General features: G+C 41.1%; 1 protein-coding gene across 1 annotated transcript in view; it reads left to right on the top strand.

The window, feature by feature from the left end:
* The window catches only part of LOC109479612 (alkaline phosphatase, tissue-nonspecific isozyme-like), a 20,355-nt gene extending 7,790 nt beyond the window's left edge, over positions 1 to 12,565 (top strand). Inside the window, exons 11-22 of the mRNA XM_019781598.1 lie at positions 1,846 to 2,018; positions 3,758 to 3,860; positions 5,164 to 5,396; positions 5,886 to 6,060; positions 6,523 to 6,601; positions 7,291 to 7,387; positions 7,742 to 7,943; positions 8,506 to 8,646; positions 9,066 to 9,257; positions 9,818 to 9,940; positions 10,358 to 10,530; positions 11,084 to 12,565. Coding sequence (XP_019637157.1) covers positions 1,846 to 2,018; positions 3,758 to 3,860; positions 5,164 to 5,396; positions 5,886 to 6,060; positions 6,523 to 6,601; positions 7,291 to 7,387; positions 7,742 to 7,943; positions 8,506 to 8,646; positions 9,066 to 9,257; positions 9,818 to 9,940; positions 10,358 to 10,530; positions 11,084 to 11,206 — 1,814 coding nt within the window. The 3' untranslated portion in view covers positions 11,207 to 12,565. The remainder of the gene's footprint in view (positions 1 to 1,845; positions 2,019 to 3,757; positions 3,861 to 5,163; positions 5,397 to 5,885; positions 6,061 to 6,522; positions 6,602 to 7,290; positions 7,388 to 7,741; positions 7,944 to 8,505; positions 8,647 to 9,065; positions 9,258 to 9,817; positions 9,941 to 10,357; positions 10,531 to 11,083) is intronic.
* The last annotated feature ends 1,006 nt before the right edge of the window (positions 12,566 to 13,571 follow it).

Below are 13,571 nucleotides of genomic sequence, written 5' to 3'. Positions count from 1 at the left end.
GAGAGTAAAATTACAACATACATGAACATTCCAACAAGTACTAATTACTGTCAAAAAATAGCTGCACACTCTGCTCTCTGCTATACGACACATTGTGACGATACAAAACTGGTCATTCTTTGTTGTACTACTCTATTTTATCATTTGATATCATTCAGTGCATTTATATTTGTGATAGTGTGTCCTTTTTAGTAATTTTACCATAGTCTCCTGTCATTTTATGTTGTATCTAACCAGACCTACCAACATACTAGTACTAGTACATAAAATATACATACTGTACAGGGAAATTACTACAGTAAAGAAACATAGTTGATAAAAAAATTGTAGCTGTTGTCATATAGGAAATATCTTCCAATCCACACAAGTGTTACCGGTACATATTGCCTACACAAATTCCCCAGCAGTCATCCATGTCATGTCGACAAATGCACATCCTGCAATTTCTCCGTAATTCCTTGCTGTGGGCACCCTGCACCTTTTCAACTGTAACTAGTAAAGGTAAGGTAAAATCAGATTTTATTTTTGCACATAGTGCTGTACCATCAAACAGAATTCTTCTGCAAAGGTACTAGCAGGTATAAATGTTTCATTCTTGGAAAGAGCACAAAGATCATTTACTAGTATGTCATGTCAATGATAACAAACTGAATCTGAATGCAGATACACGTTAATATGAATATCTGATGATATACTTAACAGTACAATGCATTGTATATGCATGTCAGTGCATGTAAGTCTTCACATACACCCCCCCCCCCAAATTATCCACAACACATTATGCGGAAATTTCGGTTAAAATGCGTTGAAAAGGGTCGAGAAATTATGACATAGGTCAAGGATATGAATAATTTGAAACAAAAATTTTGCATCGGCACGCATGTGCAACACGAGTCAATCGCGAATCTTCCTACAAGAACGCCCCCCTCCCCACCCCCGCTATATACAGCTATACGAACTCCTGTCATGGCATTTTCCAAAGTTTAAAAACACGACAAATTTTTATTAGCCACCAACAGTGACTGAAAATCACTTGAAATGATGAAGGAGGCTGTAACCTATTCAGGAAAATTATTTATTGCGTTTAGAAATGTTGCGTCTTTCTAACAAAAGCATTTACGTCCACGGAAAACTAGCCGCTACCGTGCCAATCTACATTTAAAAACATGGCGGAAGGAAGCTCCGAGACGCAAAACATCTCAATTTCTAAAACGCGACAATTTTCTCCCCGTTGTTGTACACGTAAACAACATGGCGCTATCGATCAGTTACGACATAAACTGCCACGGAAAATTGTGCAAAACTACGACAAATTCCGGGAAAATACTAAGTTAGGCCGGTAAAATGAGGGCTAAAATGTGTAAATGTATGTCTTACCTGCCTACTTGGCGCGTATCGCCGCTGGAATATAAGATTTTGGGGAGTTTTTTGTAAGCAAAACCTCGGACAATGTGTCCTCCTCGAGCTTTGGCTACGCGGATATGACGTATTTTGACCTTTGAACTGGTCTTCAGACAGCAGTACAGCCCATAATATGCACAGATTCACGAGAAGCCAGTGGAAACTTGGCTTGGGCCTGAGCCGCGGCAAAATGACGTCATGGCGCGGAGCGCTCTCTGATTGGCTGGGAGGACGTAGCCTAATCTGGACACATTCTGTACTGTTTAACATCTCAAGATCTGATCTATGTTTTATTCTTTACCCAGGATTTTTTTGGAATCACATGAGTCTTTTCATTGTGGCATCGATTAATAACCGACAAAGTTTGACTTCAGCAAGTCAATCTCGCGCCATTTTATCTCACGTAGACTAAGACTAACCTGCTGGATTCCCTTACCCATCTAGCCGACAAAGAGTACATCCAACAGTCAGCCGTCCCTATGAAGTTTGAGAGTCACGGCGGGGAGGACGTGTCCGTGCTTTCTGACGGGCCCATGGCGCACCTGTTCCGGGGACTGCACGAGCAGTCGTACGTGGCACATGTCATGAAGTACGCCGCCTGTATAGGAGAGTACGCGGTAAGTCAAATTTACCAATCTAAATTTTGTTTCATTTTAATGTTTTTTTAATTTTTTAAATTTTTAAATTTTTTTTTTATTTTTATTAATTTTTTAATTTTTTTTAATTCTTTAATTTTTTAATCTTTTAATTTCCTATTTTTTGTTATTTTGTAATTTTTTATTTTAAAATGTTTAAATTATGAAATTTTTAAATTTTCAAATCTGTTTTTTTTCAATTTTTTTAATTTTAATTTTTTTTACTTTTAATTTTTTTAATCTTTGAATTTGTTAATTTTTGTATGTAATGTTTATTTTTTCTTAATTTTGTATTTCTTTAATTTTGTAATTTGTTAAGTTTGGAAAATGATTTAGTTTTCTTAATTTTTCAAACCTTTAACTTTTCTTAATCAAAAAGTACTGTCCGATAATATGTTCAACTTTACATTATCAAGTCCGTTGTATTTCGGTCTACAGGAGACATGCCAGACCTCCCGTGTCCCGCCCTGCACCACCTCGGCAGCAGACAGGCGCACCTGGAGCGGGTTCGCTCTGGTCAGCACATTCCTCGTCCTCGTGGTCAGATGCAAGCTGGGTTGATGATAGTATTTGTAGTATTGGTTCCGTTTAAAACTACAGCCACTAACCAAAACTATCAGGGCGATTTTAACAACACAGTAGTAGTTGGAAATTGGAAATTATGTAATTAAGTTCCCCCTGTACTTTACAAATATTGTCTCAGGGTTTTAGTCCTATTTTTATTATCTTATGTACAAGAATTAGATTTGTTTCGAAGTCTGTAACCTTTGATTCTCAGGCAGATTACCGTGACTACCTTCTTAGCTGATGGCGGCCTTTGACTAAATCTTCTCCAAGTTAAAGCTTTTTATTTAGTTTTGATTTTTAATTTAATCCTACATATGACATGTTTTCTTTTGTTTCGTCACAATATATGTAGGTACGTAACAAGTTGTTCATAATAATCTCTTGTGGAACTCATCATGAAAAAAAGTTCTCAATGATCATGTTTGGTAGTCACAAATTTTGAATTTGGATATAACGGATCGAAGAGATTTTTATGTTCTATAATTCAATTTTTCAACCATATACATGTACCAAGATGCTGTCTACTAATGTAAGTGTTTATATACCAAGCTACCCTTACCCTATGATTGAAAAGAAGGCCATGGCAGTTGGCACTCCTGATGATGAGGTCATTGATATGAACACAATAATCACAACTACCATAACTTCACCTAGCGAGGTTGTAACAAAATGCAGGAGAGCACTGGCTGCTCGCTTTGACTTGATTCTATTGGGATCCATCGACGCCGGTTTTACAAGCTCACTTGTCATTTCCGCTTCGTTTAAAGTTTCCGTTGTCTTTCTGAGTAGTCACAAACAAGCAAAGACACATGCGCAATGCACTCCTAGTTGTGACGATGACGTTATCATTTACGTATTTCCGGGGAGGCGGAACGTCGGTAACCCTTTATCTTATAGTTGAAGGTTAACAGGTCACCCCCCGCACCCAAGCAAACCCCCCGGGGACAATGATATAGGACGTGTCTACGTGATCACATGCCATTTGAGAACTTTGTTTTGGAGTCAAGCGTACAATACAAACCTACGCCTGTCATCCCACATTCGTCCCAGCGAAACGGAGCGTTGGCCAACCTTGGGTCATTCAACGGAACGAAGCAAACCTCCATACGGGTATCAAGACGCAGGGCGTGTTTAAGGGTAGGAAAAGCGTGTAGTACGGACAAACGTCCGGTGGAACCATGTTTGGAGCTCCTGTGAAGTTCGCTGTTTTAGCGGCGTGGTGGTCGGCATGGGCTCTGACTTGCTTCTGCCAAACAGGTTTGTACACTTGACTTACAGCCAACTACTGTCACTTGACTTACAGCCAACAACACAGTGTTAACGTTCGACTGTAGCACCCCTGTTGTTGTTGCCCTTGCTGTTGTCTCTTGGTGCTGGGTTTCACTTGGTTCAGGGGCTTGTGTCACACTCTCAGTGGTTGTCCCCAAAGTTTTTCCATTGGTGACTTATGGTCACAACAAGCCCGACATTTATTGTCTGTCGCCTTGCCCCTGAACAACTCTATTTTTCTACCTCTAGACAAGGACATGTTGAACGTCCTTGCTCTAGATTATTGACTGCCCTGGTATGTGACGTTAGGACACTCAGGTTTCAAGTATTTATCGGTGGGATCTTTTTTCCGTTCTGAATTGATAAGAGGGCTCACGGGGGTACAGCTAATCCTAACACATGCACAACAATGCACGTTTCCCACGGGGAAAGTGGCCAGTGCTTCCTAGTATCTGACGAGCACAGAAGGGATGTTTGTACGTATGTGTTATCTTCTACGTATACCTTGGGGGGGGGGCACATCTGTATCTTTCGAGGGTGCAAAGTTTGGGTTGACCTGTGCTTAGCCCAGTGGGGCCAAAATGTACAATAATATAATTACACACAAATAAAGTACATACTATATCATATATCATTAAACCTTGGAAACAGTCTGGCATCCTAGCATTCTCACAGCTGTACACCCCTTGTGTATACCCCATGTGTGTTCACTCGCCATCTGTCATCCCCATGTCACCGTAAACGTAGCCTGCCCTTCGCGGCTCAATTTACCCTACTGTGTGACCTTGGATAGTGATTTGTTGACAATGTAACTCATACTCATGAGTAGTGCTGTGTACCCGCGTTCACGTCCAGGTCCGGATTCAAGTCCAGAGTTTTAGGTTCAGACTTGCAAGTCCGGACCTAAACCCAGAGCATACGAATTGTGGAAGGAACTTGTCAGTTAACATTTCCCAATGGAAAATGGGGCATCTTTACCGCAAAAATTTGAGCGAGCACTGCACTACCAGGGTTTAGAAGCAACCTATGTTGTTTGCGGGGCAAAACCGTGGCCACATAATTTACGGAGGCAGACACTAGACGATGCCCAATGGCAATGTTTTCTTCATTTTGCAGCGCATTCAGGTGGTTTAGAACAAAAAGGGGATGTGACATTTTTTTGTGATTTTTTTAAAGCCCTTAACAAGTTCCATTTTGGACTTGAACCTAATTATATTTTGTAAGTCCGGAACCAGTTCCAGCGAACCGATACACATCACGTAGTCATGAGTTATGACTCATTCTACTGTAGACGAGGAAAGACAGCCAGAATACTGGAACGACCTGGCCTGGAAGGACATTCGAGATGCCCTCAACCTCCAGCCGAAGACGGGCGTGGCCAAGAACGTGGTGCTGTTTCTCGGCGACGGGATGGGCGTGTCCACTGTGACGGCGGGGAGGATCCTGAAGGGTCAGTTGGCGGGGAGGACGGGGGAGGAGGAACTACTGGAGATGGACAAACTGCCCTACTCGGCTCTCGTCAAGGTGGGCGGTTAATCAGTCCGCTAGTGAACTAGGGATTAGTTCAAACGGTTAAACGTATCAGAAAGCAGAGACTAGATCATGTATATCTATATATGAGAGAGAGAAAGAGAGAGAGAGAGAGAGAGAGAGAGAGAGAAATTGATAGATAGATAGATGTAGCATGTAGATAGATAGGTGGAAAGATACTTTTATTAGATAGACAGAGATAGATAGATAGATAGATAGATAGATAGATAGATAGATAGATAGATAGATAGATAGATAGACAGACTATACTATAAAGATAAATAGGTACATTAGAGAGACTTGCCTGCTTATTCCCTCGTTCTTCCGAATTTATATTACATAGATGAATTCAATATCAATACTTGTGCAGATGAACAGTTGACACCGTATTTATACACTCGGCAGTTTTCATTGTTTGTATAGTAACCATTACCTTTAAAAGTGTCGAGTTTTTTTATTGTTCTGTTGTTGGTGTAATTGCAGACGTACAACATAGACCGGCAGACGGGGGACTCTGCGGCCACGGCCACGGCGTTCCTGGGCGGCGTGAAGGCGAACTACTACACGGTGGGCGTGGACGGGACGGTGGCTAGAGGCGACTGTACCGCTAGTCTCACGGGGAAAGTCAAGTCTGTTCTCCGGTACGCGCACGAAGCAGGTACGAATAGTCATGTGTTTATTCATGTCGAACATTCACACTTCTTCCCTAGCCCACGAGCAATCTACTGTCCAAAATTTGTGACCCGTGTCCAGATCATGAGATATCAAAGCTGGAAGTTCTGATACGTAAAATTTAATCTAGTACCAAGAAAAGCTGCCAGAGGGCCCCTAATCATGAACTGCTCACCTACCAAGTTTAATGACAATGCATGTAAAGCGTCTTGAGTTATGCTGTCCACAAACAAACAGACAGACAGACGGACAGACAGACAGACAAACAAACAAACGCTTCTGAAAACATAACATTCTTGGCAAAGGTAACAACCCAACACCCCGGTGTCGACCGGTGTCGAGGAGCGAGAACAAGGAGGTTTGGAGAATTAGGCATCGAGAAAGGCATGTAACATGTGAACAGCGTCATACATATTAGTTGCACAGTTTGAATATTCGTCTGTCATAGGGAAGTCTACAGGCATCGTAGTGACGTCACGGATCACTCACGCCACGCCTGCCGCAGCATACGCCTTTGCAGCAAACAGGTACTTCTGAAAGATTTCTGTTCTGTTACTGTATTCATCCAGGTTTGGAACTGGTAAGAATCTTACCCTAACTTCTAGATGTAACATGGCGCTTTTGTTTTGTATTAACCACTGTGCAATATGAAGTACAGCCCGCTTGTTGCCTTTCGTGAGGTCACATGCAGGTCACCCCACACGAGCGTTCTGCACCATTTAAACCGCCCGAAGTATCTAACCCTTATTCAAGACAGTGACGTCATAGAACCTATTGTTATCAGCAAATCATAACTACAAAACTACGGCCACATGGTGGTCTTGATGTTACTTTTAATGATAATGGTGTGGATATGCATCGGTATATGGAATTTTAAATTTCTGGATTTGAAATTTTCTTCGGAACGTAGAATGGGCCTTGGAAAAAGGTCAAAAGTGTCGCCGAGTCGATCGAAAGAATGTGTCAACAGCAGAGGTCGTTTGTCCCCATGGAATGCATGGCTGTAACTGGATATGTAGGACACTGTCAACAATACTCAATGGTCTTGACAAACATGTTCAGTGTGTGACTTCAGTTCTCAAACCACGCGAAAGTTCGGAGCTTCATGATGACATAGATAAAGGGATTGGTGCAACGCCTACAATTGAAAGAAAAAAGACGTTAGGAGTTTTTTTTTTGTTATTATTATTTTAAAAGTTTGTTTTACATTTTGCAGGGCGTGGGAACATTCCGGTAAGGTCCCTAACGAAACTCAAGCCCTTGGGTGCAGCGACATCGCCCTGCAACTTGTGCGGGATAACCCGTATATAAACGTAAGGACAACATGAGACACTATATTTCTAATGACAGAGGTAGAGCTCTGTGTAAACTCCCATTCCTGGATTTCTACAGACAGTCGCCAGATGGAGTTTTAGTGTTATGGTGTGTGTGTGTGTGTATGTGTGTGCACGTGTGTGTGTGTGTGTGTGTGTGTGTGTGTGTGTGGTGTGTGCGTGTGGTGTGTGTGTGTGTGTGTGTGTGTGTGTGTGTGTGTGTATGTGTGCGTGTGCGTCTTTGGTGTGCGTCTATAGTGTGTGGGGAGCTTTAAAGACCAGTTCTAATGTCGCTTGAGTCCAACCTTTAAGCATATGTCGAAATCATAGACATGTTACGTTAACGTTGTACAGGTTCTACTTGGTGGTGGAAGAGCCTATCTGACCACTACCAACCAGACGGATCCGGAATATCCGGACCAGAAGGGATTCCGGACGGACGGCCGTGATCTGATCCAGGAGTGGCGGGACGGGAAACAAGGCTCCGCCGCGCAGTACGTCTGGAGGAAGGCGGAGTTCGACCAAGTCGATCCGGCACAGACGGACTATCTCATGGGTATGTGAGAGCGGGTATTATCCATCTTCGTTTTCTTTGCGAGAGTCTTCAAATCAATTCACATAATGAAATTATCAACATTGCAGACACAAAGTATCATGAAAGGCGCTGATATATATTTATAATTTATAATGACCGAAATATAGAGACGACATATGTACGTACTAGCTATAGCCTAGATGCCAGATCCATAGCATACTAGGCCCAAAACCTTAAGCATAGTGTGCTATGGGTCTGGCATCAAGGCTACACGTGTACATACATGTACGTATACAACACTAATATGGCAGTTACGAGCCATGTCAGATCACAGAGTCTTATTGTCTGATTGTACAGTTTAATGGACTGTTGAAAAAAAGAGTTCTGTAGGAGGCTTAAGATTGCATGCAGGAGGAATTGATTTTTGTACTGAAAATTAGAACTAATCGTTACAGAATTCTTAAGTTTTCTACGCAACGTGTGTGAACATCAACTCCTGATGCCTGCGGTTGATTGACTGATGGGTGGATGGATGGATGGATGGGTTGATTGATTGATTGATTGATTAATTGATTTTCTTCAGGCCTTTTTGAGCCAGGCCACATGCAGTACTCACTCAACATTGGGAACGACCCCGCAGGAGAACCTACCATTGCTGAGATGACCACCAAGGCCCTGCAGATACTCAAGAAGAACCCAAAAGGTTTCTTCCTACTCGTTGAAGGTAAGGCGTCTGTAAGAAATCAGATGTTTTAAAAACTATATGTTTCTAGTGTGAAGGTGGTATTTAATTTTGATCATTTAAGATTATTTTCCATATTTGAATAGTTTCATCAGGTTGGTAAGTCACTGAGTCTTTTTATTCAGCCGACGTTATGGATATATCCAACTCCTGTACGTTTGGAACCGCACTGTATATACAGTTCCCTGTAACCACGCATATGTGTAGATATGTGAATATTATATTGTACGTTTGGGAATGCATCTATAGCAGCGACACCTGTGCTGCAGTGCAATGTGAAGAATTGCCCTGAGGAAGGTGACAGGCGGTCACCGAAACGTCGGCTGAATAAAAGAATTGGTTGACTGAGAAAGAAGCACAAAGAAAAAAAAAGTCTCTTTTTTCCCATATTGTTTAAACAGGTTCCAGAATAGACCTTGGCCACCATGACAGCAAGGCTGCGCTTGCGCTGCATGACGTCATCGCATTCGATGACGCCATTGGCGCGGCGAAGACCATGGTTGACCTGGATGAAACCCTTTTTACTGTGACGGCAGACCACTCCCACATGTTCAGCTTTGGAGGCTACGCGCCCAGAGGAACGCCTATTTTGGGTAATATACTACTATGTTCGTTGTATATTGTGATTTTTAGTATACTGTATATTGCATGTATACTGAAATCAATTTGTCATTTAACTCTATTTATCTACGGATTTGATGACAACAAAGATAACAAAAATGCTATCTTATTAATGGCACCAAAGGACGCAATAGTTCAGAAAGGACTCCTAGCGAAATGCCACTTAAGTGCATCAAGGGTCTGTGCCTTGTACGCATAGCTACAGTTGCAAAACTAGCGAAATTCGCAATAGTTCAGAATGGACTCCTAGCGAAATGTCACCAAAGCGCATCAAGGCTCTATGCCTTGTCCGCAAAACTGCACTTGTAAACTAGTGTATGACTAGACATGACAATGCGATTTGTTATGGATCTGGAATAAACTATACTCAAACTTGCCCAAACGACCTCTTTATGCCGGTCCGACACTTTTTTATTCATCAAAACATAACAAGGACAGTGTGACGCTGCACTAAAGTTCATAACTTATATTAACAGCGCACTTGTACCCGGTTTACTCACCATTGAATGTTGATTGGTCCTTTGTGGTTTAGGTATCGTGCCCGAGAGTGAGGACAACGATGTTCTGGATAACATGCCTTTCACAAACATCCTGTACGGAAATGGGCCAGGATATGGCCTGGAGGGGAGACATAACCTCACGGGAGTCAACACAAGTAATATATGCAATTAGCCCTCGGTCACAAACTTGCAATAAACAACTCATTATAAAACTGATAATTGCTTCAGAAACGACAGCCCAAGATTCAATCAATTTACTTTATGGACGTACAACATTATTTTATCCCCTTGAGTGTGTTGGGGGGATGTGTTTTCATCCATTTAGTGTGATACATTTTCATTAAGTGCTGAGACCAAGCAAGCAAGCCTCCCTTATTGCCATTATCATTTAACATTTCAAAATCTTTGTTCCTTTACAATTAGTTTAATTCTTTACCCAGGAATGTTTCCAGCCACATTCTTTTAGTTTATGCCATTTATCATCGATTACAACAACCCACCAAGTTTAAATTCAGGCATCAATATCGCCATTGCCTTTCACGTGAACTAACACACTGTTCTTGTCGTTCTAGCTGACAAGGACTACATTCAACAGTCCGCCGTCCCCATGAGGTATGAGAGCCATAGCGGGGAGGACGTGTCGGTGTTCTCTGACGGGCCCATGGCGCACCTGTTCCGGGGACTGCACGAGCAGTCATACGTGGCACACGTCATGAAGTACGCCGCCTGTCTGGGGGAGTACGCGGTTAGTTCCAATTCCTCACACGTGTACATTTTAGGCCCCATTCCCGCTAGGATAAAATTATCCGGATCGAGTCGAATTGATTCGCTTTGATCCGGCTTTGATCCGGTTCGAAGCAGGCTTGAAGCCGGATCAAAGCGAATCAGTTACGCTCGATCCGGATAATTTCATCCTATTTTTTTAAAAGGGCCTTACATACACGTTACATATATCGCTAGCATTTCCACGTTAAAGAACATTTTACTCACACACTTACTATCCAAGATTTAATTATTCTGCTTAAGAATATCTCATTTGTGTAACATGTGACGACTGAATGATATTACCAAGTACCAATAGCCAGGAAAGGTACGCACTGCCATGTCGAGGAATCTGACCATTTGAAATGTTGTTTAAAACCTTACTCGGTGCTCAGAATAGTTCGAAAATGTCATATTCTGGCTTCAGTTTGAAACGGCTGCTGACCAGTAACGATACAGCCAAGCTAACGTTAGTACAATATGTTTACTTTTACACCATCATGTCTTTATTAATGTCTGTTAACGTTGTATTTCAGGAGACATGCCAGACCTCCCGTGTCCCGCCCTGCACCACCTCGGCAGCAGACAGGCGCACCTGGAGCGGGTTCGCTCTGGTCAGCACATTCCTCGTCCTCGTGGTCAGGTGCAAGCTGGGTTGATTTGATTGATGAAAGGATCAAGTATTTGTCACATTTCTTTACCACAGCCACTTATTTCTTAGAGAAAGGTGATCTAAAGTTATATTTGAAAGGATATTGTGTCTTTTTATCTTATGTACAAGAATTAGATTTCACAAGGAGGTTTCTGGGAGTCAAAGGTCGTACATGCCCTTTGACCTTTGACTCCCAGGTCACTATCCTTCAGAGTTGAAGAAAGATGGCGTCTTCCGTTTTCAAGTCTCTCCAGGCTGAACCTTCGGCTGTGAGTTATAGTTAATCCTTCATTTTCATGCATACTCAGAGTGTGTGTATTGGCGTAAGAAAGTGTAATATAATGTAGTAATTTGCTGCGGAACTGAAACAAGTAAATGTTACCAGAGACCATGATTAGATCTTGCCTATGCAAAGTGTTCGGATCGGGATACGAATAATCACTACTTAATCACAGGATCTGACGCTGGTCATTAGTCGGTTTGACAGAATTTTTAAGGTCAATAGTATTTTAATTATAGGGTGTTTTGTATATATTCACATCAAGGATTTTGATAGCCATTTTGTTAGTTATCACGACAAAGTAGCATTTATTATTGTGTTTATTTGCTGCTTACAGCTGCTCAACTCTATGGGTGGTGGTATATTAGAATTAATATCCATCAATATTGATACAATTAATGAATTGATAATAATATTCTTAAGGTACATTTTAAATTACGAAATGAGACTTCTAAACAATAACACCCCAGATATGTGATCTCACATTGCATTAGAACAGTTTATTAAAATGATTTTCCAAACGACCAGAGCTTTCGCTAATTATAGAATTAGATATAATGATACGAAGACAAAACGTAATAGATAAACACCAACGGAGCTTCATACTGTACGTATGCTCATGATGTTCCACAAATGACAACTGTTTGGGTTCGCATGTACAAAACGTTTATGGTCCCTCAATATATTTTTAAGATACGATAACAAAAGCGTCTCAAATATACTAACATCAACAGTAATGTCCAATAGTTTGACTGTTAAATAGCAACATATTTTTATATACATCGCCAACATCAGACAACACTGCGGCAGATTACACACAAAAATAGCTCTCTTACAAAATGGTTTTATCTCTGAAGTCCTTTAAGTTGGTATTCTTATTTTATACAACCACAAACGATACGTCACAAAAACTATAGACATCATAGGATTCAACAAACGACTATAGCATTTACATCATATCAACAACATTGCTCGTTGAATCATGTAAACAAGAAAGTAAGGAATAAAACTTGGTAACTGGGAGCACCTTTTACAGAATAGACGCTATTACATAACATCTTTGACTCGTCATAATTTATTTTTTCGCTCTTTCTGACATTTGTTGGAATTCTCTTCACATGCCATACAGCAGGGTTTCAGTGAAGAGAATTAATAAATTCGCCAGACAGAGTCAACCTGCTTCTAATGATCAAGAACGGATCAGGACAAAAACTGGTCAAGCATTTGGAATGACTTTGGTATCGTTAAGATCGATTGGTTACGTTTCAGACCTGATTCTTAGCAAACCCTGCCACAAATTCAATGTCCATAATTTGAAACATATATTTTTCTGCCACGGTAATATTCATATCTATTCAATCCCAACACATCACCCGATTCTTTGTTTGTTTCCAGACGATTGTTGATATATATTACATATAAGCTGTATTTTATTTCCATTCTTCTTCCGAATGAACATCCAACACCATAGACTGTGATATTCGTCAGACATTACACCAATGTCACCACGTGCTTTTATGTAATACAGGACAACGGATAATCTCAGTAACTGATAGTCAATATATTGAAGAATGACAGGACGACGTCTATCACGACTCACCTATCCATACATGTATGTGTACGAACACCATCAAAGACATGTGTACCCTCGTCAACAGAACAATAAGTACAATGCTGCCATTGAAAGTCCGACCGCCATTTGCATCCGTGGTAGCATTGGCAAAACAACTATTTTTTGTTTGCTCATAATATCTACTCTAGGTGCAGTACTACACTGATCATTAATAACTATGAGGGGAAACCATTTCATCTGTGTACGTGTTGTTTCTAGGTTCTGTTATAACGGACTGATTCTTACTGTTTGAAATGTTGGCTTACAAGCTGTTTGCTTTTTCTGGTCGGCTTTGAAAACCCTTCTGTGAAAGAAGAAGAGAATATCTGCGATCATGCTACACAATGCAATTTTCAGCAAGCAAATAAGGCAAGCTAACCTTTGCCAATAACGTTATGGAAACAAAGGCTAAGGATATCAGATTCAGTTTGCACTACTGAGGTCATTGATGTGAATACAATAATAAAACTATAATCAATA

The sequence above is a fragment of the Branchiostoma belcheri genome, unplaced genomic scaffold (genome assembly GCF_001625305.1).
Source record: "Branchiostoma belcheri isolate BF01 breed outbred unplaced genomic scaffold, Haploidv18h27 scaffold5, whole genome shotgun sequence".
NCBI classification, from domain to species: domain Eukaryota; kingdom Metazoa; phylum Chordata; class Leptocardii; order Amphioxiformes; family Branchiostomatidae; genus Branchiostoma; species Branchiostoma belcheri.
This window is presented reverse-complemented; position numbering and strand designations above follow the sequence as displayed.